The sequence below is a fragment of the Coregonus clupeaformis genome, unplaced genomic scaffold (assembly GCF_020615455.1).
Source record: "Coregonus clupeaformis isolate EN_2021a unplaced genomic scaffold, ASM2061545v1 scaf0623, whole genome shotgun sequence".
In the NCBI taxonomy this organism is placed as follows: Eukaryota; Metazoa; Chordata; class Actinopteri; order Salmoniformes; family Salmonidae; genus Coregonus; species Coregonus clupeaformis.
In genome coordinates this window covers 91,132-118,180 of record NW_025534078.1, presented here as the reverse complement: position 1 = coordinate 118,180, position 27,049 = coordinate 91,132, and the positions used below count along the sequence as shown (strand labels likewise).

At 41.0% G+C, this 27,049-nt stretch overlaps 1 protein-coding gene across 1 annotated transcript in view; it reads left to right on the top strand.

Moving 5' to 3' along the window:
• The first annotated feature begins 12,771 nt into the window (after positions 1–12,771).
• Positions 12,772–27,049, top strand: part of LOC121564680 (neuromedin-K receptor) — a 31,624-nt gene continuing 17,346 nt past the window's right edge. Inside the window, 3 exon segments of the mRNA XM_045216154.1 lie at positions 12,772–13,522; positions 19,244–19,432; positions 20,470–20,620. Of these exon segments, the coding sequence (XP_045072089.1) occupies positions 13,149–13,522; positions 19,244–19,432; positions 20,470–20,620 (714 nt within the window). The 5' untranslated portion in view covers positions 12,772–13,148.

Here is a 27,049-nt window from a genome sequence, read left to right as displayed (position 1 = left end):
TTCTTGCCATATTATGGACTTGGTCTTTTACCAAATAGGGCTATCTTCTGTATACCCCCCTACCTTGTCACAACACAACTGATTGGCTCAAACACATTAAGAAGGAAAGAAATTCCACAAATTAACTTTTAAGAAGGCACACCTGTTAATTGAAATGCATTCCAGGTGACTACCTCATGAAGCTGGTTGAGAAAATGCCAAGAGTGTGCAAAGCTGTCATCAAGGCAAAGGGTCTCTATTTGAAGACTATCAAATATAAAATATATTTTGATTTGTTTAACACTCTTTTGGTTACTACATGATTCCATATGTGTTATTCCATAGTTTTGATGTCTTCACTATTATTCTACAATGTAAAAAATAGTAAAAATAAAGAAAAGCCCTTGAATGAGTAGGCGTATCCAAACTTTGACTGGTAGGGTATATATACATATCTACCTCAATTACCTCGTACCCTGGCACATCGACTCAGTACTGGTACAGCACCTCGTGTGTAGCTCAGTTGGTAGAGCATGGAGCTTGCAACGCCAGGGTTGTGGGTTCGATTCCCACGGGGACCAGTATGAAAATGTATGCACTCACTAACTGTAGAGTCGCTCTGGATAAGAGCGTCTACTAAAATGTAAAATGTATATTGGCAAGTTATCGTTACTCATGTATTTATTATTTCTCTCTGCACTGTTAGTCTGCACCTGTTTTTTACAAAGCATGTGACAAATAACATTTTATTTAATTAGAAACCATGTTTTTTTTTACACTTCACATGTGATGATATTTCACATGAAGTTTCACATGTGGATTTTCATATATGAAATCAGGTGAACTAAGTGTTTTGGAACCCTTCACATGTGATGATATTTCACATGACGTTTCACATGTGGATTTTCATATGTGATCATATAACCTTTCACATGTGGATTCAAATGTTCAATATATTTCACAGGTGATGCCCTGCAAACAAAAATGAGTCGTTGGGATACACACACAAACAGTGCTTTTAACATACAGTGTTTTCAACTTACATACTGTATTTGACACATTTTGACAATCATGATTATATTATGTATGTTTATTTGTACAATCATTATTTTTCAGCATGTCCTCACCTGGGATTGGAACTCACAATCTCTTGGTTCACGGCATAATGATCTTCTTGCTACTCCACCATGTCTGTGCCAATGATTGATTTCCCCTGGATTCCTACACTTTGGACGTAAGTAAAGTAAATCTCATCTTTGTTCAAATACACTCAAGAAAAACTATTATATTTATCATGGTGATTCAGGACTGATATTAAAACAGAATAATTGCCCCACCATTATTAGACAACTATGCAGAAACCCCCTCAAATTTCTGAAATAAGTAAATGAAATCAATGATGAGAGAATAATCAGTCCAGAGATGTATTATATATAATTAATGTGTGGAGGAATGCTTCAGACTTTGCGGTGAAGCAGAAAAATCAGCATTTCCCAAATCCAGAGGTCGTCAGTTTGAATCCCAAGTAGGGTCAAATTTGAAAAATCATGTCAAATGTAATTAGTAGGGTATTGCAAATTTTTTGCTGAACAGCGTACCACTTACTTTAAACACCCCATATAATTTAATTCCATTTAAAAAAAAAACATTTCACTGAATTCAATTCTATTTCATTTAATTAAAATTTGAATTGCAATTCTGTATACTGTTTACTACTTCAATTCAAATTCAATTCAACACTATTTCGACCCCACATGTGAACTTGCAATTTCCCATGTGAAAGTTATATTTTCACATGTGAATGATTCTTACATTATTATTTATATCCAATGGCAGGTTGTGAACATGTTGAGAAATATGTCAGTCTTAGTTTTATTATCCTTATACAATACATACGTAGGACAAATCATCAGAAATAGGGGTATTGGAAAGCAGTTGGCTACTGTAAAAACATAACACTGTGTCGTATTCCATTTCTGTCCTGTGCAACATTGTACAAGATCACCTTTTCTACGTGATGTGTCAACTGATAAACTATCGCCTGTCTATCTGCTTGAAATTAATCAGCTTACAGTGTAACAATGAAATTCAGAAATTGAGTGGAATACATTGTTAAATACAACCCAGGTACACTACACTATAATTCCAACATCATCTGGTCTCCCATCCAGGGACCAACCCTGCTTAGCTTCAGAGGGAAGCCAGCAGCGGGATGCAGGGTGGAATGCACCTGGAATATACTGTATGGATGTTGTATTTACTGCCTAATCCATATATGATTTAGTTTTACCTTCCAAAATAAATTATGTCAAATTGATACATTTATGAGGTAAAAATATAGACATTTACAGTGTTCAGCAGTTATCAAACGATATATGTTAACTAGGCACTACATCATTTTGGTTCAGTAGTTATACATTTTGAGCAGTTTGATTAAGTGATAGCTAATTGCATCGTTAATATATCAAAAGTAAAGTAGATATTGCATTTTGAAAAGCAAATACTTAGGCTGTGTTTATACAGGCAGCCCAATTTTGATATTTTTCTCACTAATTGGTCTTTTGACCAATCAGATTAGATATTTTCCAATAATTGAACAAAATATCAGAATTGGGCTTCCTGTGTAAACACAGCCTTTGATTGAATATATATCCAAATTGAAAGAGTGATTTGATGCAGTGAACAAGTGACTTTGTGAATTTGTTTGTTGTACTCAGTCAATTGAAAATGTGCTTATAGTTTGAAATATGAGCCATTTTGATGCTCTCCTGAGATCTTTGTGCTTAGAGTGGTGAAAATGTACCACATACTTGTAAAAAATTGCACCAAAGTGATTGAAAAAAACTGAATATGTCTAAACCTGGGTTCAAATAGTTTTGGTTATCTTTCAAACACTTTATCTGCATTTGGTTGAGACATGCCTCCTGCAATTTAACCAATTGAATCCTCCCAAAAGTGCAAAAACCCTCCCATCTGGCACTCCAGGCAGGCTCAATGAAACTCTCTCAAAGTATTTAAAAGAAAACAAATAATTGCTTGAACCCAGATCATATTCATCACGTGCACTCAAACCTTGTGAACCTAAATCAGTCCCCCCACCATCCGCTCTGTTGGACTTCTTGACGATGTTGGAATAATGCTGGGTAATTGACCCACAACCCAGCGGGTTTGACCGGTGGCATGCAACCAGGCAGACAGTGAAGGAAATGCATTCCTGTGATACACAAACAATTCAGTTTCTCTGAACCTTAATTAGCCTCCAGTATCTAAGCTGCAGAGTGGCCTTGGTTGTGTTGTGTTGAGAGCCAATCAAAGGCCAACTGGGAAGTACTGTAGACACTTGATAGACAGGTGGACTGTCAACTCAATTCATAGTTTGAGTTTATGTGTTTGGGTGCTGTGTATGCACTGAAATGTGTTTGATCTATGTGTTTTTAATTGAGCTGCCCTCTTGGCCAGGTCTCTCTCATAAAATAGGTATTCTGACCTAAATGTGACTTCAGTATGCATGCCTATGCAGACCTGTATATACAAGGGGAGACTCTCAATTGCATTTTCCTTGTTTCATGCGTCCTCTCTCTCTCATCTCCTCAAAACCCATTGGATAAGAAGGTCAAAGGTTCCTCCCGTTTGACCTTCTCATCCAAAGGGTTTTGAACAAGAGGCAAGGAGAGAGGATGCAAGAATGCTATGGTGGATATTGGAACAGAGCCACAACAGTTAACATCCTTCGTAGCAAATTTGGGTGGTAGCCCCGGCCGGGACATGAACCCAGGTCCAGCGACCGACAGTCAACCCAACACCTTGGCCCAGGGGCATCATTTTTTCAAACACCGGAACCCACTTTTTCCAGCATTAGAGCCATAATCATTATGCTGAATCCTATGTCAGAAATATGTTTATTTTTTCTGCATATATAAGCATACCTCTTGAGCGTACCTTTCTAAGACTACCTATTTAAGCATACCTCTTAAACAGATGCTCTTATCCAGAGCGACTTACAGTAGTGAGTGCATACATTTTCTAAAGTCTACCAGCAGGTATGCCAGCTAAGATAGTTAGACAAGCTAGCTACAGTACTCTAACTTGATTGATAGCCTGAAATTACTTTTTGGTAGCTACTTATGAGGTTGGGATATTGGGACCCTATCTGGGCTAGCTACAGCCAACTTCATAAAATTGCTAGGTGGATAGTCATATTATGCTAGCAGTATTACAGAGAAACAACAATAACAAAGAATTACAATTACTCTGTGAAGCATTTATTTGGGCTGCAATTTATGAGGCTGGTAACTCTGAACTTATCCTCTGCAGCAGAGGTAACTCTGGGTCTTCCATTCCTGTGGCGGTCCTCATGAGAGCCAAGGTTTCATCATAGTGCGTTGATGGTTTTTGACTACACTTGAAGAAACTTTCAAAGTTCTTGAAATGTTCCATATTGACTGACCTTCATGTCTTAAAGTAATGATGGACTGTTGTTTCTCTTTGCTTATTTGAGCTGTTCTTGCCATAATATGGACTTTGGTCTTTTACCAAATAGGCTATCTTCTGTATACCCCCCTACCATGTCAAGCAACACAACTGATTGGCTCAAACACATTAAGAAGGAAAGAAATTCCACAAATTAACTTTTAAGAAGGCACACCTGTTCAATTGAAATGCATTCCAGGTGACTACCTCATGTAAGCTGGTTGAGAAAATGCCAAGAGTGTGCAAAGCTGTGTCGTATCGGGAGAATGCTGGCAATTATTGCTGTCAACAAAGAGTCCGCTTTAGGCTGCAACCGTGTTTTAGAGGCTTTTATTCAATACCACGAGGTTACAGCATAAATTACAGACCTGCGTTGTCTGGAGGAGCATCATCCTAATTTAATCTGAATGCTTCTGACTTCCTCTTCATTCAGGTCCTACTATAAACAATGACAAGAGACCGGGGCTCCTCTTCTGGCCAATCACCAGTCTCCCCTGGGGCGTCACCCTCCAAACGCCACATTTGAAATAAGATCATAAAACAACATTCTTTGTTCCTCCAAACCAGTCATAATGTCAATACACCACAGCTGTCATCAAAGGCAAAGGGTCTCTATTTGAAGACTATCAAATATAAAATATATTTTGATTTGTTTAACACTATTTTGGTTACTACATGATTCCATATGTATTATTTCCATAGTTTTGATGTCTTCACTATTATTCTACAATGTAAAAAATAGTAAAAATAAAGAAAAAGCCCTTGAATGAGTAGCGTATCCAAACTTTTGACTGGTAGGGTATATATACATATCTACCTCAATTACCTCGCACCCTGGCACATCGACTCAGTACTGGTACAGCACCTCGTGTGTAGACTCAGTTGGTAGAGCATGGAGCTTGCAACGCCAGGGTTGTGGGTTCGATTCCATGGGGGGCCAGTATGAAAATGTATACACTCACTAACTGTAAGTCGCTCTGGATAAGAGCGTCTACTAAAATGTAAAATGTATATTTAAGTTATCGTTACTCATGTATTTATTATTTCTCTCTGCACTGTTAGTCTGCACCTGTTTTTTTACAAAGCATGCTGACAAATAACATTTTATTTAATTAGAAACCATGTTTTTTTTTACACTTCATATGTGATGATATTTCACATGAAGTTTCACATGGATTTTCATATATGAAATCAAATGAACTAAGTGTTTTTGGAACACTTCACATGTGATGATATTTCACATGACGTTTCACATGTGGATTTTCATATGTGATCATATAACCTTTCACATGTGGATTCAAATGTTCAATATATTTCACAGGTGATGCCCTCCAAACAAAAATGAGTCGTTGTGATACACACACAAAAAGTGCTTTTAACATACAGTGTTTTCAACTTACATACTGTATTTGACACATTTTGACAATCATGATCATATTGTGTATGTTTATTTATACAATCATTATTATTCAGCATGTCTCTCACCTGGGATTGGAACTCACAATCTCTTGGTTCACGGCATAATGATCTTCTTGCTACTCCACCATGTCTGTGCCAATGATTGATTGCCCCTGGATTCCTACACTTTGGACGTAAGTAAAGTAAATCTCATCTTTGTTCAAATACACTCCAAGAAAAAACTATTATATTTATCATGGTGATTCAGGACTGATATTAAAACAGAATAATTGCCCCACCATTATTAGACAACTATGCAGAAACCCCCTCAAATTTCTGAAATAAGTAAATGAAATCAATGATGAGAGAATAATCAGTCCAGAGATGTATTATATATAATTAATGTGTGGAGGAATGCTTCAGACTTTGCGGTGAAGCAGAAAAATCAGCATTTCCCAAATCCAGAGGTCGTCAGTTTGAATCCCAAGTAGGGTCAAATTTGAAAAAATCATGTCAAATGTAATTAGTAGGGTATTGCAAATGTTTTGCTGAACAGCGTACCACTTACTTTAAACACCCCATATAATTTAATTCCGTTTAAAAAAAAAACATGAAATTTGCAGTTTCACATGTGAAAATCTAATTTCCTCAATTTGGAGAGTGTGGCAGGTTGTGGCTTGAAGCAATGAGTAATGTATTAGAATGGCAGCGGTGCATTTTGAACCCACAACCCAACCCCTCCCTGTTTTTCAAACAGGTTGTTCGGAACAGTACCGTTTCCGTTTAATTTAACGTTGCAGTTACGTTATTTCGCACTGAACGCAGCATTGGTGACTTTTCTAATCCAAAATTAATTAAAATAAAATGATAGGACACCATTCAAATAAAAATGTCCTCCCCCAAAAATGAGCCTAACAACATAATGGTCCATATTATCAGACTGGTGTGTTATTTAGCAATAAGCATTATCACCTGTAGCCCAACTAATGCGCATAGTGGCTATAAATAAATAGGCTGGAGCATGGGGTTGCCCATCTGTATTTGTGTCTAATCATTAGCTAGATCAGTGCTTCCCCCCATGATCCTTTTTATCATACGGGAGCATCCTAGGGGAACCCTCCCCCATGCCCCCTCACCTCCCTCAATTGAATGAACTGCTACAATTGTTAAACAAAAATATGGTTTAAGAATACCTTTTCAAGAAACAATACATACAAACACTGGTACCTGGTTTCCCTTCCGTATTGAAATCAATAAGAAAAGATTCATGAAGGAGAAATGAACCAGCTTACTGCTGTGCAATGTCACATGCATCTCTATGAAAAAAGAATAATTGAGTAGTACTGTGTAGTGTAAAGCCACAGAAAGCCAGTGGAAATTAATTTCCAATCTATAAAATTCATCATGGTATATTATTGAGGGGATCATGACCCCCTGTCCCCCCCGCAAGTTACATGTGGTTATTGATTAAATGAACCGCTATGTGGTTGTGTAACCATTAGAGGTGTGAAGTAACTAATTACAGCTACTAGATTTTTTTTTTTATCCTATGCTACAGACGGCTATATCGGTCCGCTATTACAGAACTAGTAAAGGCCCAGTGCACTACTTTTTGTAAAAAATAAAATAAAAAAACATCTCTATATATTTTATTTATTTATATTTTAAACAATTATTAATACTTTTTTTATTCTGATTTTTCAGAGGGTACTGCAGCACCCTACTTCCCGTGGCTATGCTAGTGGATTGGGAAGCAGTTGAACATAACATACAACATATTAATATGATTGAACTATTGAACTATATGTATCTTTAGATACTCTCGTGCCAGAAGAGCACATAATTTACAGTGCCGTGAAAAAGTATTTGCCCCTTTCTGATTTTCTCTATTTTTGAATATGTTTATACTGAATGTTATCTGATCTTTAACCAAAACCTAATAATAGATAAAGGGAACCTGAGTTTACAAATAACAAAAAAAATGGATACTTATTTTATTTATTTCATTAACAAAGTTATGCAACACCCAATTCCCCTGTGTGAAAAAGTAATTGCCCCCTTACACTCAATAACTGGTTGTGCCACCTTTAGCTGCAATGACTGCAACCAAATGATTCCTGTAGTTGTTGATCAGTCTCTCACATCACTGTGGAGGAATTTTGGCCACTCTTGCATTCAGAACTGCTTTAACTCAAATCAAATCTAATCTAATTTTATTGGTCACATACACATATTTAGCAGTTGTTATTGCGGGTGTAGCAAAATGCTTGTGATCCTAGCTTCAACAGTGCAGTAGTATCTAACAATTCACAACAATACACACAAATCTAAAAGTAAAAGAATGGAATTAAGAAATATACAAATATTAGGATGAGCAATGTCGGAGTGGCATTGACTAAAATACAGTAGAATAGAATACAGTATATACATTTGAAATGAGTAAAGCAGTATGTAAACATTATTAAAGTGACCAGTGATTCCATGTCTATGTATATGGGGCAGCAGCCTCTAAGGTGCAGGGTTGAGTAACCGGGTGGTAGCCGGCTAGTGATGGCTATTTAACAGTCTGATGGCCTTGAGATAGAAGCTGTTTTTCAGTCTCTCGGTCCCAGCTTTGATGCACCTGTACTGACCTCGCCTTCTGGATGGTAGCGGGGTGAACAGGCCGTGGCTCGGGTGGTTGATGTCCTTGATTATCTTTTTGGTCTTCCTGTGACATCGGGTGCTGTAGGTGTCCTGGAGGGCAGGCACCCTCAGAAACTTTTAAAGATGCACAATTGAGAGCATCCTGTCGGGCTGTATCACCGCCTGGTACAGCCCGACAGGATGCTCTCAATTGTGCATCTTTAAAAGTTTGTGAGGGTCTTACGGGCTGTTGCACCTTCTTCACCACATTGTCTGTGTGGGTGGACCATTTCAGATTGTCAGTGATGTGTACGCCGAGGAACTTGAAGCTTTTAACCTTCTCCACTGCGGTCCCGTCGATGCGGATAGAGGCATGCTCCCTCTGCTGATTCCTGCAGTCCACAATAATCAGCTCCTTCATTTTGTTGACGTTGAGGGAGAGGTTATTTTCCTGGCACCACTCCGCCAGGGCCCTCACCTCCTCCCTGTAGGCTGTCTCGACATTGTTGGTAATCAGGCCTACTCAGTAGTCGTCTGCAAACTTGATGACTGAGTTGGAGGCGTGCGTGGCCACGCAGTCATGGGTGAACAGGGAGTACAGGAGGGGGCTGAGCACGCACCCTTGTGGGGCCCCTGTGTTGAGGATTAGCGAAGTGGAGGTGTTGTTTCCTACCTTCACCACCTGGGGGCGGCCCTTCAGGAAGTCCAGGACCCAGTTGCACAGGGCGGGGTTCAGACCCAGGGCCCCGAGCTTAATGATGAGCTTGGAGGGTACTATGGTGTTGAAGGCTGAGCTGTAGTCAATGAACAGCATTCTTACATATGTATTCCTCTTGTCCAGATGGGATAGGGCAGTGTGATGGTGATTGCATCGTCTGTGGATCTATTGGGGCGGTATGCAAATTGAAGTGGGTCTAGGGAGTCAGGTAAGGTGGAGGTGATATGATCCTTAACTAGCCTCTCAAAGCACTTCATGATGACAGAAGTGAGTGCTACGGGGCGATAGTCATTTAGTTCAGTTACCTTTGCTTTCTTGGGTACAGGAACAATGGTGGACATCTTGAAGCAAGTGGGGACAGCAGACTGTGATAGGGAGAGATTTAATATGTCCGTCAACACTCACGACATGAACTGCTCGTTTCAAGTCCTGTCACAACATCTCAATTGGGATTAGGTCTGGTCTTTGAATAAGCCATTACAAAACTTCAAATGTGTTGCTTTTTAACAATTTTCATGTAGACTTGATTGTGTGTTTTGGATCATTGTCTTGCTGCATGACCCAGCTGCGCTTCAGCTCACAGACGGATGGCCTGAAATTCTCCTGTAGAATTCTCTGATGAAGAGCAGAATTCATGGTTCCTTCTATTAAGGCAAGTCGTCCAGGTCCTGAGGTAGCAAAGCATCCCCAAACCATCATACTTGATCATTGGTATGAGGTTCTTACAGTGGAATGCAGTGTTTGGTTTTCGCCAGACATAATGGGACACATCTCGTCCAAAATGTTTACTGAAGTTTGACAAAAAGCACCTGGATGATCATCAAGACTCTTGGAAGAATGTTCTATGGACAGATGAGTCAAAAGTATAACTTTTTGGACGACATGGGTCCCATTATGCCTGGTGAAAACCAAACACTGCATTCCGCAGTAAGAACCTTATACCAACTGTCAAACATGGTGGTGGTAGTGATAGTTTGGGGATGCCCGCACTTGTCATTTATCTCGCGTCCTCTGTCTTGTAATCACGTGACTGCCCGCTTCACAATGTCTTAGCCACTAGCCAGCTGTGCCACCAAAAAGCTAGCAATTCCATAGCACAGGAGGAGACATTTCAAGCTGGGGAGTGAGGTTACGAATCCTGACTCCTAAAGATTCTCTGTTCCAATGGTAAAAAATTATTGGTAGCACTTTACCAGATAGCCTACGTGAGACTTAGTGAGCCCATAATATTCAAACCTACCCGGAATTCAAAACGTATAATCACAGTCTTGGTTATCATATTCATAATCATCTCCCCTCTTTTTTCCATTATTTAAATAATTCTAATCATACACTTTTCAAACAATTATGACAACCTGAACCAAACTGTGCTGGCTTGGGTCATTTCTTTTCACAGTATACTTTTGTTGTATCCCTGTGTTTTGTCTGTAATACTGTATGTCACACAGGAAGACAAGCTGCGGCATATAACCCAATCCTAATTAAATCAGCTAATTGAAGCACCTGTTGCTCATCTGTTGTGCGCTAGTTGTCTATATCAAATGTGCTGTTTTACCAAACTACTACTGAACCTACACACTGAAGAAGACTTGTTAGCCGAAACATCTGTGTATGCTATCCCCCTGCAGTAAAAAAATATTTTACAAATCGAAAAGGAACAAAGAGCTTTGTAAATCTGTACTCGCTGGTTTTACTAAACCTTCGGAAGATTATGATGGTTTACTTTTGATTAAAGGCTACATTATCTTTTTCAGCAAGGTTACCGCAACAATGGTGGATGCATAACCAGGCCAGGTCATAGGCCAATTATTACCTTAGTATTACAGTACAAACTGTATCTTCTTTATGTGATCAGTCTATGTGATGGAAAGAGCATCTTAATGTTTTGTACACACAGTGTATATGCAAATTATATTCAGTTCCAGCTGTCGCTGTGGTGTCATCACATATTACATTTGTTTTAGGCCTATTTGATGACTTTATTATTTCATTCCAAGAGCTGCTGCCTATGCTGTCTGACAAAAATCTCCTATTTTAGTAGTTCTTTAAAGTAAATAAGGCATACTTTTATGACTGCTGAATACCAACTATCAATCTTAGATTATGTATTTTCAGGCAGAGATCCCTCTCGATCTAGCATTCTTCGGCTTCTTCTCTCCGTCTCAGACTGGACAAGTAGGGGTGCAATGGGTTATGGTCATTGTAATTAATTACCATGTTTTCTGCGTTACTCTATGTAGAATATTGGCCTGTTAGAAACTACAACTCCCTACTACACCGCACAGTTCGGGCTTGATCTGATTGATCTCTAGAGAAACTGTGCATTGCGGTCACAGAAAAAAAATGAGGGACATGGAATTCAAATAATAGAGCTGACATCGGTTCATTAGTTGTTTAAAAACCTAAAAATAACCGACATTTCAGGTAATTGCTCAGCACTACATTTTTGTGCACTCTTTTTGTTGTTGTTGTGATTAATCGCATGGTCTGAAAGCATTCAAAATACACTGAAAATGTCTAAAATACATAATCTATACAGCAAAAAACAACAATGCAATGTCAAAACAAATTGACATTGAGGTTAAAGAAAGTGTGCTTTATCAATTTACCAGATTTCGCTAACCCTTACTTCAAACAAAGTCAAGATGTCAATATTATTGTAATGTTTTCATATTAAAAAATTGTAAATTACGCTCATTTCGAGCTAATTCTGAATTTGCGATTAATTGTGATTAATTACAGCAAATCCTGCGATTAACTCAATTTAAATATACATTGGAAGAGAAACCCATTGTTGGCCCCCTTGGTCTAATGGTCAAGACATTGACTTCTCCAGTGGGAGACCTGGGCGCTAATCCCGCCATTTACAAAAGTGCACATAGAATATCACATTTGAAATGTTGGGAAAGCACCTCTGAGTCATGTGAAACTTCACAGGTCTCTGAAAACCATGTCTTTTTTTTCACATGTTACATTTTTCATGTGATTTGTTAATGTGAAAAATAAATGTGAAAAATGTACATGTGAAAGTCCATGTGAAATTTCACGTGTCCGAAACTCGTGTCTGATTGGTGACATTTTTCACGTGATTTATTCAAACATGTGTCTTCAAAACAACATGTATTTTTTTTCACGTGATTTTTTTGTTGACGTTTTTTTTGTAAGGGTTGGGCTGCATCAACCTAACAGGAGATGCATGCAATGGTGTAAACATTTAAGGTATATGACTAACAGGCTACTGTTTTCACTTTGATTTGAACTTTTAAACATCAATATCTATGCAAAGTAAATATTTGCAGAAATATCAGTAGCAAATCAAAGCTATAATTGTTTGACAGAATTAATAAAATATGGTAAGAAGATAAAACGTGAAAAATACGGATATGCTGTCTGATATTTGAATGGATGCGGAGTGATTGCAGAGTGATTCCCAAATACTCAAACATCATCTTGTCACTCGGGATTGTGTTTTTTGCTTCACTGAGCGTAGGCAGACGCCTGATCCGACCTATTTGTCACTCACCGAGTTTAAAAGCAGCAGTGCCAGAATCAATCGAGCTTTCTAGCCTATTTGTGCCAGCTGCTACTGGTGGTACGTCATTATGTGCGCGCACAATTTATACTGTAGATGCTTGGGACCATCGCGCTCACATTCAACAGGAGGCAAGTGATGGATGTGGTTGGAAACTTCTACTTCGCATCTTGCCATCTTCACCGAAGTAGAGGCATGCACTCAAAGCTAAAATTCTAAATGGGATGCCCTCAGGCGACTGCGGTGGAGTAGAAGCTGACAAGTCGTTTTATTCAAAGTTGAGAGGATTTTTACTGGTGTATTGCGGAGAGGAGAGGTGCGTTCCGCGCAGTGGTGCAGATATCTACTCTGTTTCTCTAAACATTTCAAAGACACAGACTGAAATAACAACTTGTTCCACAGTAGGAAGTGAACAATATAGTCAGAATGGCAGCTGTGGCACTCAATGGATCGAACATAACTACGGGGAACTTTACGAATCAGTTTGTTCAGCCGCCATGGCGCATTGCACTGTGGTCGGTCGCCTACAGCTCCGTTTTGGCGGTGGCTGTGTTCGGAAACCTCATTGTCATATGGATAATTCTCGCCCACAAACGAATGCGGACAGTCACCAACTATTTCCTTTTGAACTTGGCATTTTCGGACGCATCCATGGCTGCCTTCAATACTTTAATTAATTTCATATACGCTGCCCACGGAGACTGGTACTTCGGAGAGGCTTATTGCAGGTTTCACAACTTTTTCCCCGTCACCTCCGTGTTCGCAAGCATCTATTCGATGACTGCAATTGCCGTTGATAGGTAGGCAACTGATGCTGATCATGCTTACTTTTTAAATCAATAATGGTATTTATTTATTATTAATTATTATGATTATTATTCAGCACTTGTCATGATTCTTTACATGCATTTTCCACCTGTAAAAAAAACCCATAGGATTCACTCTATCTACATGGTGATGCTGATGAGGTTGTAGGGGATTGGTATTCTATCCAGGCAGTAGGTTGTGTGTGTGTGCATACCTGCGTGTGTAGGATGACAGTGTGTTGTGTGAGTGCATGCCTGCGCGTGTGTGTAGGGTATATATTGGGTGTGAGCGTGTGTCTGTGCATGCATACATGCGTGAATGTTAATTTGTTTGTGTGTGCATGCCTGCATGTATCTATGCTGGGGAGGGCAGTATATTGCGTGTGTAATCATGAGTTTGCGTGTGTGCGCATGCGTGTGCCTGTTTGTGTGTCTGTTTGTGAATGCCTGCATACATGCATGTGCACACATTTATGCCTTTATGTGTGTGTGGAGTGGATGAGTGTCAGTGGAGGGGTTCAAAGCCGCACCAACCACAGAAGATAAAGAAAATATTAAAAAGATGAGTAACCGTGAAATTAGCAATGCTTTTCATCTTATTCATGGCAGTCATATCAAGAGACATGGAATATCCAGACTACTGATGTCAATCCAGACCACCAGAGCACAGCTATATTACAGGTTCTATGTTGTGAATGTCCTTGTGATTCAAACTGTAAATCTAGATGGAGCTGGTGTCAGACTTCTGTAGCATGTTCTGGCATATCAGTAACTGCAGGTTTGTCATCATTATGGCCCTGCTACACTATAGCCATACGGCATCTGGCATTGTCGTCAGTCATCAGCCATTGAGGGAACACTTCCTTTGAAATCAATGAAAGCTGCTATACTGTCCATCTTGTGCTCGCCTTGCATCACGTCCAATGGCAGCGTCCAAGCTCAAGAATCTCTGAGGTTCAGTTCTCGATGGATGACGCACGTGTTAAATCTATCTTGTGAATTTAAATAATTAGAAATAAAGTTGATTTTGGTTGCATATGGCCTCCACTAGACACCATTGGTTATTTTACTAAGATTTATGAAGCCAAGAAGATGCTAGTGAGAAGAAACTCTAGCTAGGTAGCTACATTGATTATTTTCACATTGAATACAAAAGCAACTTGTGTAATTAGAGGATCATTTAGTACAACCACTAGCAACAATTTAATGAGTACTTGCGAAAAACTGGACTAAAGCTATTGTACTTACGCATAATCGATTAATATGGTACAGTAGGGAAAAATACAATAAGGACCCTTTTCCCCTCTGCTCCTCCACTCTCAAAACAACACGCTCTGTGTAGCAGGTAGAACGTCACATTGACACTACGCTGATGACCTGCTTGCATGTGGGGTGGCAGAGTGTCACAATAATTTCTATCTCAATGTTTCAAACTGAACTCTTATATTACTCAATCTGTATCCCAGAGGTTGTAAATCTCTAATAAACAGACAGTCTCCCAGTTTACAATTATCATGTCTTTATTCAGAGAGCGCTCTGCCCCAAAATGGGTGCACAGTCTTTTTATACTCACTCACACACACACACACACACAAGTTCTTATCATAGGCTACTCCTTGCTCAGGCAGGCTGCATTTTGTCACTATTCCCATACATAGTTATCGCGTTCTCACAATATTCTGCAAGCCTCTCACTCCCCCTCTCTGTGTGGGGACATCTGTTTTTGAAACCGGTCTCCTGTTATTGGTTTCAAAGTTTGCACTTCTGCTTGCCTAACTACAAGACACAAATACTTTGTTGTTGGGCAAATATGCATCTTATATAAGCATATGATTAACTCTCTAAGCTCTAGTCTTCTAATAGTCATACATTATTAGTTTAACTGAGGGTGTGACATTTTAGTCATATCTTACTCACACATTTCTTTAGCACAGAGTATTATGTGTGTGTGGGTGTCTGCGTGCGCATGCTAGGAAATGCTTGCATCTGTGTAGTGGGTGGCAGTGTAGTGTGTGTGTGTGCGCACATGCTCATGAGTGCGTGCGTGTGTTTGTGTGTGTAGGTATACACTCATATGACCAAAAAGGAAGAACACATTTTTGAACACAGAAACACCAGTATCCACTCTTCGCTGGGCTTTACTTATACTCAAGGAAACCAAAACCTACATTTGGAAAACGCCCCGCCAAGACAGCTTGGAAATAGCTAATTACAGTCGTTTGACAAATTGGTGCAAGCCAGCACTATTATTGCTAATTTTCAGACGCGAATAACTTATTAATGGCGTCTTCAGGGGGTGTCACTGGGGAAGCCTACACACATCCATTCCTGTGATGGAGGTGCCTATGAGGGTTGTGTTATTGTGCATCCACTTCACATCAGTTGACCATGCAGAGAAACACTACCCCTTAGATAAATGTGTAGTTAAATATTTATAGTATGTTTGGATCTGTGCTGTCTTGCCAACTCCTATGGTCATTGTTATACCTTGTCATGCCAAACATGGCTTGATTATGCTCATAGGAGCTGGCTATAGCGCAAACGGATCTGGTGTTAAGTATGAAGTGCATTGATATACAGTGTATGCACCGAGTCTCCCGAGTGGCGCAGTGGTCTAAGGCTGTGCCACTAGAGATCCTGGTTCAAATCCAGGCTCTGTCGTAGCCGGCCGCGACCGGGAGACCCTTGGGGCGGCGCACTATTGGCAAAGCGTCGTCCAGGGTAGGGGAGGGAATGGCCGGCAGGGATGTAGCTCAGTTGGTAGAGCATGGCGTTTGCAACACCAGGGTTGTGGGTTCGATTCCCACGGGGGGCCAGTATGAAAAAAATAATAAATAATGTATGCACTCACTAACTGTAAATCGCTCTGGATAAGAGTGTCTGCTAAATGACTAAAATGTAATGTAAAATGTATACACAGAGAGTAATCTCGTCTCTCCTCTTATTTCTATAAGAAATTGATTGGTTGGTTGATTGGTTGCAGTGAATTTAAATTATTCCCTCATTTGACAGCAGATTGATTGGAATTGGCATTTTAACTGAATAGTATTCAGTCAATGGGGTGTCAGTCAAACACTATGAGTTGCTGTTCTACTGCTGACACCATTCTCCGATGGTCTGCTAAAGAGATGAGACAGACAAGACAGGACTTGTTGTTTTGACCTCAAAGTGAATTGTTTCCCGACACCACAGGCCTAAAGCGTTGTTTATACCCTAGCCAAAGCCAGATGCCAGGCTTTGCTTATAAAAATAACACACACACACGCTTACACTGACTACACACACATACGCACAGGCACACACACACTTCCATCAAAGGCATGCACACACACACACGCGCACCCTTGCAATCAAACACAAGTGGCTTGGCTTAATGAGATTATCATATCAAATGGGACCCGGGCTGATTTGATATTGATCAATATCCCCATGTTACATCATTCTGTAGAGCTATGGTGTGATAATGGAGGAGAAGTAGTGAGTGTGAGGCACTGGTATCTCCTGCAGCTCTGCGACAACACAAAAAGAGCACCCTTTAGGCTCTGCTCTCCATGACCTTCCTGCAGCCGAGACAGACGAATTCCATATTTTTAAGTGTCCCTTTGATTTCATCCCCCAAGGCCAGAGATAAAAAGAACAAGAGGACAAGAGAACATAGACTTGACCCAGATTGAAACACATAACCTCCAGTCCTACTTGTTGCATGGCTGAACTGATGCGCAGCGTAATCCAGACAGTCTGTCGCCTTGGAAATGTCACAGGGTTGCAATGTGGTGGCCAACCGTAAATGTGCCCCCCTTCTATTAAAGGCAGAATGTGCCCCCCTTCCACCCCTCCATCCCTATTTCCTGTGGAAGTAAAACACATTTCCTGTGTGAACAACACTTCAGGAAAGACTCCTACACACACACCTTTGATAAAAACGGCAAGACATCCTCCCACACACACACGTTTGGCGGGAAGAGTGTGACAAGAGGTGCCAGTCTGTCAGCGAGTGTATTGTTTTGAGATGGGACTGATTAGATGTACCATTGTTGGTAGTTGACACTCTTCAAGCAAGTCCCTCACTTCATTATTCTTCGTTATTCTTAGATGGTAATGTTAGGCGCAGTACCACATAACTGATGTTACCGGCTGAGACTATGCAAGTTACAACTCTGAGAATTGTTAAAGATCCAATGCAGACATTTTTATCTCAATATCAAATAATTTTTGGGTAACAATTATTTTCAATTAAAATGGTCAAGAAGAAACAAGAATAGCTTCCTAGCAAAGACCAATTTATCAAGCAAGTTAGCTTTTATTGGCAGATAGCTGGTGTCACCAGGCAGACCAAAACTCCATCCCACCAAACCAGGCTGATTTCAGGCGGTCTTTTCAAACAGCTCTTACACTTAAAGGTCATTATCATAATTTTCACAATTTCACAGTATTATTCCAACCTCATAGTGTGGAAATTAATATCAAACACAGGAAAATCACGTTTTTGACTGCACTGGGCCTTTAATGAATGGAATGCTCAAATTCGTTCATTGCTAATGCGAAGGGAGAGTAACACATTTTGGAAGACTGATGTGTAGGCTAATGCAGTATTTTCACCCTCTACCCTTCCCATGCATTACTTATACCCTTTACCCCTTTTATGCCTAAAGAAATGACGAAATGCCTCATTGCAAGTATCTATTTTGGTCTTGTCTGCCCTTGGGTATTGCTTTGTGGTACTTTTTACCTCACCTAAGAAAAGGACCTCAGGAAAACACCATAATGAGATTTCTGTGATGAAATACAATGAAGCCCTGAAAGAGCAGCCCCCTGTGTGGTTTGGCTCTTTTAATCAACCTGTAGCACAGCACACACACACACACACACACACACACTTCATTCACCTGTACTGCTACTGAAGCCCAAGTGCCACTCAGACTAAATGCCAAGTGATTACAGATGAGTTGAGGGACTGCACGGACTGCTCTCTGGCGACGGCTCTTTGGGGGATTTCCGACCGCCATTGAGATGGCAGCCAAGGCTCTGAAAGTTATCAGAAACAGAGTCCGGAGGGGAACTTGTCTGTTAGCGAGGCGCTTCATTCAAGGAAAGGAGATGCTAATTATCATTAGCATCAACAAGCCGTGGCTCTCAGTAATGGACAGTCATAAAGTGAGACAAACCAGAGGACATAGCAGCATAATAAAGTGTGTCCCCAGGCTTACAGCGTGTTCAGAGTAATCTCCTACTAATTTGGACGATCCATTGTTTCAGCTTTGTCCGTGGCTTTGTCCAAAAAGCCTCTTGTTTGATATGAATTAATCCATGTTATAATAGAAACCGCCAGACCACAAGTGGATTTCTGAACGTCTTTGTGTTTTGGAAACACAGGAGACAAAGACAGGAGCAAGGTTGCAGTCAATTCCTGCTCAATTCAGTACAGGAATAGACTTAAATAATTCAAATTGCATGTCAAAAATTTAAAATAACATTCACACATTCATTTATGTAATTTGCCACTACAAAAACTAAATTCATGAATGGGACTTCCAATTCATTCCTTGACTCCACACACCCTGAAAGAGAGGACTTCCTCTGGTTCAGAGGGGTTGGGTTAAATGCGGAAGACACATTTCAGTTGAATGCATTCAGTTGTACAACTGACTAGGTATCACCCTTTCCCTTTTCTTATGTTTGACCTTTGACCCCGTTTCGACATCTTGACCCCTGCAGGTACATGGCCATTATCCACCCTCTGAAGCCCCGGCTGTCGGCCACGGCCACCAAGGTGGTGATCATGTGTATCTGGGCACTGGCCGTGGTGCTGGCCTTCCCCCTCTGCTTCTACTCCACCATCCGCATCCTGCCCCGCCGGACCATCTGCTACGTGGCCTGGCCCCGCAAGGAGGACGACCCCTTCATGTGAGTAACGACACCTTTAGCCCAGTAGCCTCCTTTGTAGACTAGCCTCCTTCAAGCCTTAAAAAAAATATATAGTATATATCTTTAAAGTATTTTGTATGTTTATTGGATAGAGAGAGATAGAGGTGAAAGGTAGGAGAGAGATTGCTGAAAGAGCAGTAGGCCAGATTTGAACCCCATGCTGGTAGCGGTACATTGTACCAGGCCATCTCATTCTAGACTTCTATACGACTATTTCATATGAGACAATTCTATCACCCTAAGCCTCTTTCATCATCATAAGCCTCTTTATTTCACTCAGATTTACATGGTTACAGTTTGTGGCAGCTTATGTATTATGGGAAAACTGCCGCTACCTCGCTCTCCAACCAAGGTGCATGAATTGAGGAGCAAACTAAAGTGAGGAGGATATTTAGCAACTCTTTGACGACAGTGGAAGTCCATAAAAAAGCATATTTATTGTTATTTCAGCTCGTGGCCTTCTTCAGGGTTGCATTATGGCAGCATTATGATGCATTACGGCAGCCATATTCTGCCAGAGCGCTCATCACACATTGGCTGTGACAATGGAAAGATGTGACTGTACCAGTTGAGATAGAGATGATTAGCTTGCCCGCTCTAGGCCAGCTTAGCATAGCCCTTCTTTTCACTCCTCTCTCCACAAGTCAATGTGTTATCTCACCACACTCCTTTTGTTGTGTTACAGTATAAACATGTCATCCTACCAGCACCTACAGTAGGCTCTTCTCTCTTCCCATCTGCTTTTCTTCTCTCTGGAAGTGCACACTGGTTCTCTCTCTCTCTCTCTCTCTCTCTCTCTCTCTCTCTCTCTCTCTCTCTCTCTCTCTCTCTCTCTCTCTCTCTCTCTGAGATTTGAACTGCTCTAGTTTACCTCACTCTTATTTTTGTCCCTCCTCTCATCCCTTACTTCTCTGTCTACATAAAAAAAATGGGCCAGTGCCATTTTGCTCATTGTTGTTTCTAATCAATCATCTTTGTTTACATTCTGGTTTTCTTCTTCTCCCTGTCGTGCCCAGGTTTCATATCATTGTGATGATACTGGTCTACCTGCTGCCCCTAATGGTAATGGGCATCACCTACACCATCGTCGGGGTGACGCTGTGGGGGGGAGAGATCCCGGGGGATTCATCTGACAACTACCACAGCCAGCTCTGGGCCAAGAGGAAGGTAAATCCAGAGCAGACCTGGGATTATACAGTGGCTTGCAAAAGTATTCACCCCCCTTGGCATTTTTCCTATTTTGTTGCCTTACAACCTGGAATTAAAATTGATTTTTGGGGGGGTTGTATCATTTGATTTACACAACATGCCTACCACTTTGAAGATGCAAAATATTTTTTTGTGTGAAACAAACAAGAAATAAGACAAAAAAACAGAACTTGAGCATGCATAACTATTCACCCCCCCAAAGTCAATACTTTGTCGAGCCACCTTTTGCAGCAATTACAGCTGCAAGTCTCTTGGGATATGTCTCTATAAGCTTGGCACATCTAGCCATTGGGATTTTTGCCCATTCTTCAAGGCAAAACTGTTCCAGCTCCTTAAAGTTGGATGGGTTCCGCTGGTGTACAGCAATCTTTAAGTCATACCACAGATTCTCAATTGGATTGAGGTCTGGGCTTTGACTAGGCCATTCCAAGACATTTAAATGTTTCCCCTTAAACCACTCGAGTGTTGCTTTAGCAGTATGCTTAGCATTGTCCTGCTGGAAGGTGAACCTCCGTCCCAGTCTCAAATCTCTACAAGACTGAAACAGGTTTCCCTCAAGAATTTCCCTGTATCAATTCTGACCTGTTTCCCAGTCCCTGCCGATGAAAAACATCCCCACAGCATGATGCTGCCACCACCATGCTTCACTGTGGGGATGGTGTTTTCAGGCTGATGAGAGGTGTTGGGTTTGCGCCAGACATAGCGTTTTCCTTGTTGGCCAAAAAGCTCAATTTTAGTCTCATCTGACCAGAGTACCTTCTTCCATATGTTTGGGGAGTCTCCCACATGCCTTTTGGCGAACACCAAACGTGTTTGCTTATTTTTTTCTTTAAGCAATGGCTTTTTTCAGGCCATTCTTCCATAAATCCCAGCTCTGTGGAGTGTACAGTTTAAAGTGGTCCTATGGACAGATACTCCAATCTCCGCTGTGGTGCTTTGCAGCTCCTTCAGGGTTATCTTTGGTCTCTTTGTTGCCTCTCTGATTAATGCCCTCCTTGCCTGGTCCGTGAGTTTTGGTGGGCGGCCCTCTCTTGACAGGTTTGTTGTGGTGCCATATTCTTTCAATTTTTTAATAATGGATTTAATGGTGCTCAGTGGGATGTTCAAAGTTTCAGATATTTTTTTATAACCCAACCCTGATCTGTACTTCTCCACAACTTTGTCCCTGTCCTGTTTGGAGAGCTCCTTGGTCTTCATGGTGCCGCTTGCTTGGTGGTGCCCCTTGCGTAGGGGTGTTGCAGACTCTGGGGCCTTTCAGAACAGGTGTATATATACACTGAGATCATGTGACAGATCATGTGACACTTAGATTGCACACAGGTGGACTTTATTTAACTAATTATGTGACTTCTGAAGTTAATTGGTTGCACCAGATCTTATTTAGGGGCTTCATAGCAAAGGGGGTGAATACATATGCACACACCACTTTTCCATTATTTTTTTTTTTCATTTCACTTCACCAATTTGGACTATTTTGTGTATGTCCATTACATGAAATCCAAATAAAAATCCATTTAAATTACAGGTTGTAATGCAACAAAATAGGAAAAATGCCAAGGGGGATGAATACTTTTGCAAGGCACTGTAACCCACGACACAACATCACGACGTACTTACGAAGCTCTGTCAGTACCACTGACCCAGAAAAGGCATCTCTGGTTCTGGGGTGACAGCGCTTCAGGTCTCAGGAACTTTAAGGCAGTAGCGATGCTATATAAGCCATCCACTAGGATTTTCACAGACAGAGAGATTGATTATTGTGTAATGGGTTTTTGACTGTATATTCAAAGTGCCCAAAGATCACTAAAGTGAGTTGGCTGAGGGTTAGTGTACTACGGGGACATACAATACATCAAAACACACATACTACACACATACTGTACTATGGGGACAAACTCGGAGTGTGTTTATAACAAGATAATGGAGGATTTACTGTGTCTTTATGTGTTTTGACGTTCACAATAACTATTACGTTACAGTCTGGGTCACCTAATCCAGCACATTAGTCAATCTCTGCAGACAAAAACCTATCAACACAAACTGATCGCCAAAACACAGCACAGACCTTTAAGTCTATGAAAAACGAATTTGAGACGTTAGTTTTTTCTGACTTGTGGTCGCCGTTCCTCCATCGACCCTGTTTTTTTGACATAGTGGCTTTTTGACATGAAGCGCTAGCTCTGAATGCTAATGGCCTCCTGAGGCACTGTGAGCTTGGCCCTCCATCTCGTACCGATGTGAAAAGTCAACACTTGGATATACTCTCCGGACTGTCTACTCTGTGAGTCACAGGCATACTCAGACAGTCAGAACAGGTGACTTATCAGTGTTGTTTTCTGGTTTTGAGAATAAAACTTGCTTCCTAAGAAAGTAGTCGTGTTAAACAGAAACTGGAAACGCAGCCTGGGCAGAGTTAATTGGAAACTGGCCCAAAATCTCGGTACACACTCCATATAACAGATTACATTTTGCTTTGGATTTTGACCCATTTTGTCCCTTAGAAGCCTGTGCAAATGGGATTCAGTATCGACAACAGTGGGTAGGTCGGGCCCTGTCCATCCTGGCAGTAAGATTAAGAGGCTCCTTAAAGGGGCAATCTGGGATTCAAACAACAACAAAGCTGGCACCATGCCACTATTTTGCTAAACAGCTAAGGTATGGGGCTGGATAAATGTAACCACTGTCAAATTCATAGATGAAGAACTGGCCATCCATTTGAGTTAAAACATGTATGTACCAATTCCAGATTGCCCCTTTTAAAGTGGGAGCTCTGCTGGATAAATAACCTTAGGCCGACAGGAAAAATGGGCGATGCACCTCCACTGGGAATCAATATGAGTGATAAGGATTGGACTGGAGGCACTAGAGTGTCCACACTCTACAGACCATAGAGACAAGAGAGATGGAGTGTGAAGTTGGCTAAAACACGAACGGACTGGAGCACCAGGCTAGGCTATTGTATGTGAAAATATCTTTCTATGTATCAGAACAATACCTCTGGATAAACCATATAATAATTGGTCTGATTACTTTGTCAACTTTATTACTATATCAACCTTATTACTTTGGACTGTGCGGCAGTTAGATCACACATTTAATCGGAAATAACTACACTTGGACTACTACACTTTTATACACTCTGCTACTAGGATACCACAGTATGTGCAAACTGTAATAATAGAGCACAGAAGACAATGAGGCATTGTTGACGTTTTATATAAATCAACTACATTTCTTCACAACGTATTTGGATGACAGTGAAGTCCTCTCTAGGCTGGAGGGAGATCAGTGGGAAGAGGGACCCACTGGCCGGAAAAGGGGAACCCCTTCCCTCTTAGCACCTTTAAACCCAAGGGGCACACACAAGTTAACTGAGCATAGCATGCATAGGCCCCTATAAGATCTATGTATTTTCCCAAATTCCGTTTTCTCCACTTAGTTTTTCCAGGTTTAATTTCTTCCCCGTTTTTTGTAGGTTTTCACTCTCAAAACCACACTTTTTAAATAGAAAAACAACAATTTGATGTTTTATGTCCACAACAATGCTTAAACCACATCAGGGGCCAATTTTGAGGTCTGGGAAAAATAGAAGACATTTAGATTTTGGGTGTGTTTTGCATGAGTTTGCAAAACAAATGGCCATTAGATTGATGCAAATCATCATGATATCATTCTAGCAGGTATGCGTAGGCCACTTCGTAGTTAACATTTAATTGAGAAGATTTTGGGAAAGCCTTTCCATCTCCACAAGAAGTAGTTTATCATTAGCATCATCGCTAACGGCTACACAAAGTGTAGACATATTTGCACACTGCACACACACACACACACACACACACACACACAGACAGGGACATTCCTGTGCCGTTGCAGGAAAATACAAATCACTGATGCTGACTGACTGAACTGAATAGGCTACACAACTCTCCTTCATATTAAAATGTCTATGTTGATGCGTTTAAAAACTGAAATAATTTTTCACACGTAATTTTAAAAAAATTGTTTCCCCCTTTAGCCTACATATTGAATAGGCTACACAACTCTCCTTCATATTAACATGTCTATGTTGATGCATTTAAAAACTGAAATAATTTTTCACACGTAATTTAAAAAAAATTGTTCTCCCCTGATATGTAGGCTAAAGGGGGAAACAATACTCGGATTCGTAATCGTATCCATAAATGAACAGTTGATACTCGTGAATGGGGCCAGTATGAAAAAAATAATAAATAAATAATGTATGCACTAACTGTAAGTCGCTCTGGATAAGAGCGTCTGCTAAATGACTAAAATGTAAAAATGTAAAATGTTTTATTATGCCTAAATAGATGTTGGCAAAATACCTATCTGCAGGTTTATAGAACAGAAAAGCTGCAGATTAGGAGCAGCGTGCGGAGGTGTGTGTGTGACTGTGTCTGTGTGTCTTGTCTTCCAAACTTGGAGGACAAGCTGGCAGACAAGTTTGCTGTCACTCAGTCAGAATGCGCATCAGCGTTTCTTCTTCTTTCCCTACTCTCACTTCGCTTGTTAGACGTACAGTAATTCACATTGATAGCTGCTAGCAAACGTCCTCACCTATTGATTTATCATAGTAGCAGGCTAACAGGAGGCTGCAGTAATCTAAATGATTAGACCGAAACATCCGATCAGAAGTGATTGGGTGAAATATGAAGCGAGTGAACGGAAACGGCTTCGCTCTATCCAACAGGGCAGCAGGATCAATGTACAACCCACACTTCTCTAAACAACTAGCCAGTTGAGTTATTTAGAGCATGGTGCACGATACTGAGAAGGAAGACAATGCGATCTTGGCTTGGCTGCCTCCTTGTAGCTTCTTTCTTGGGGTTCACAATTCTTCATCATTACACTATTGTTCTAAATTCAATCACCCTATTCACCCTCCTCATCATTTTTCCTCTATTCCTCTATTCCGTGTCATTCTATAGCTAGAGGACTCCTGATATCTCCAGGATTGATAAGTATAATTTTTGTCTTTATATGTTGTTGTCTAGTACTGTATTTTTGCTAGTTAGGGCCATCTACTTTAAGTGCTGCCTGTCTTCCCAGTAGCCTACTCGGTGTGTTAACTGCTGACTGCTATTAAATTGCAGATGATTGTTTTCACATCAACCAGGACTAAGGGGCAGGGCAATTTGTGACTGTTGTTGTTTTGCGAATCAGTGGTTGTATTGGACGGGGAGGGGTTTCTCCTCTCCTAGGCAATTAGTACTGACCGGGAGGCGTGCGCTTCACCTTTTCAAGGCAATTAGCAATTAGTATTAGTACTTCAGTCTCCCCTGTTTTCTCAGTGGCAGCTGAAACCGGCGAGCTCGTCACAAAACAAAGAACGTTGCCGAAACAAAGACGGTTCTGCCGAGTTGTTCTGCAGAGTTATTCAAGGTAGGAAAGAGAGGAAGGCTCCACACCAGTCTCTCACCTTAGTATCTTACCTAGTTCTTTTCAGATTATCTCATTTTTCTCTTTTGTAGCTTTGGCAACTATGTGTGTGTTTTTTATACCTGTCCGCTCCTCTCCCTGTAAGCTTTACAGATGCACCCCACCCTTGGCTGGTCTCTGCCGATCTGCGGTCAAAGTTTATCTCCACCTATGCTGCCCTGCAGTCCCTTGACTTTTTGGCCCTGACGGAGACATGGATCCACACAGAGAACACTGCTACTCCAGCTACTCTCTCTTCATGTGACTACGTTTTCTCTCATACTCCAAGAGCATCTAGTCATTTCTCCTAAGTGGAGGTTTTCTCTTTTCGCTCACCTGTCCATCTCCTCATTTGAATGCCATGCTGTCACTGTCACTTGTGCACTCAAGGTTAACATTGTTGTCATCTATCGCCCACCAGATGTCCTTAGAGAGTTCCTCAATGAGCTTGACACCTTGATAAGCTAATTTTCTGACAATGGCTCACAGCTCTTCGTACTTGGCGACTTCAACCTCCCGACGTCTACCTTCGATTAATTTCTTTCCAACTCTCTCTTTCCCCTCCTTGCCTCTTCTGACCTCACCCTTTCCCTGTCCCCTCCCATTCACAAGGCAGGTAATACGCTTGACCTCATCTTTACTAGAGGCTGTTCGCCTACTAATCTCACTGCAATCCCCCTCCAGGTCTCTGATCACTACTTTGTTTCCTTTTCTGTGTCCCTTTCCTCCAACCCTAGCCAATCAGCCCCTACCCAGATGGTCATGCGCCATCGCTATCTTCGCTTTCTATCTCCCAATACTCTCTCCTCTTCTATCCAATCAGCTCTCCCTTCTGCTAAGTCCTTCTCCCTCCTGTCTCCTGATTCTGCCTCTTCGACCCTACTCTCCTTCCTTTCCGCATCCTATAACTCGCATTGTCCCCTTTCCTTACGGCTGGCTCGGCCCTCCCCT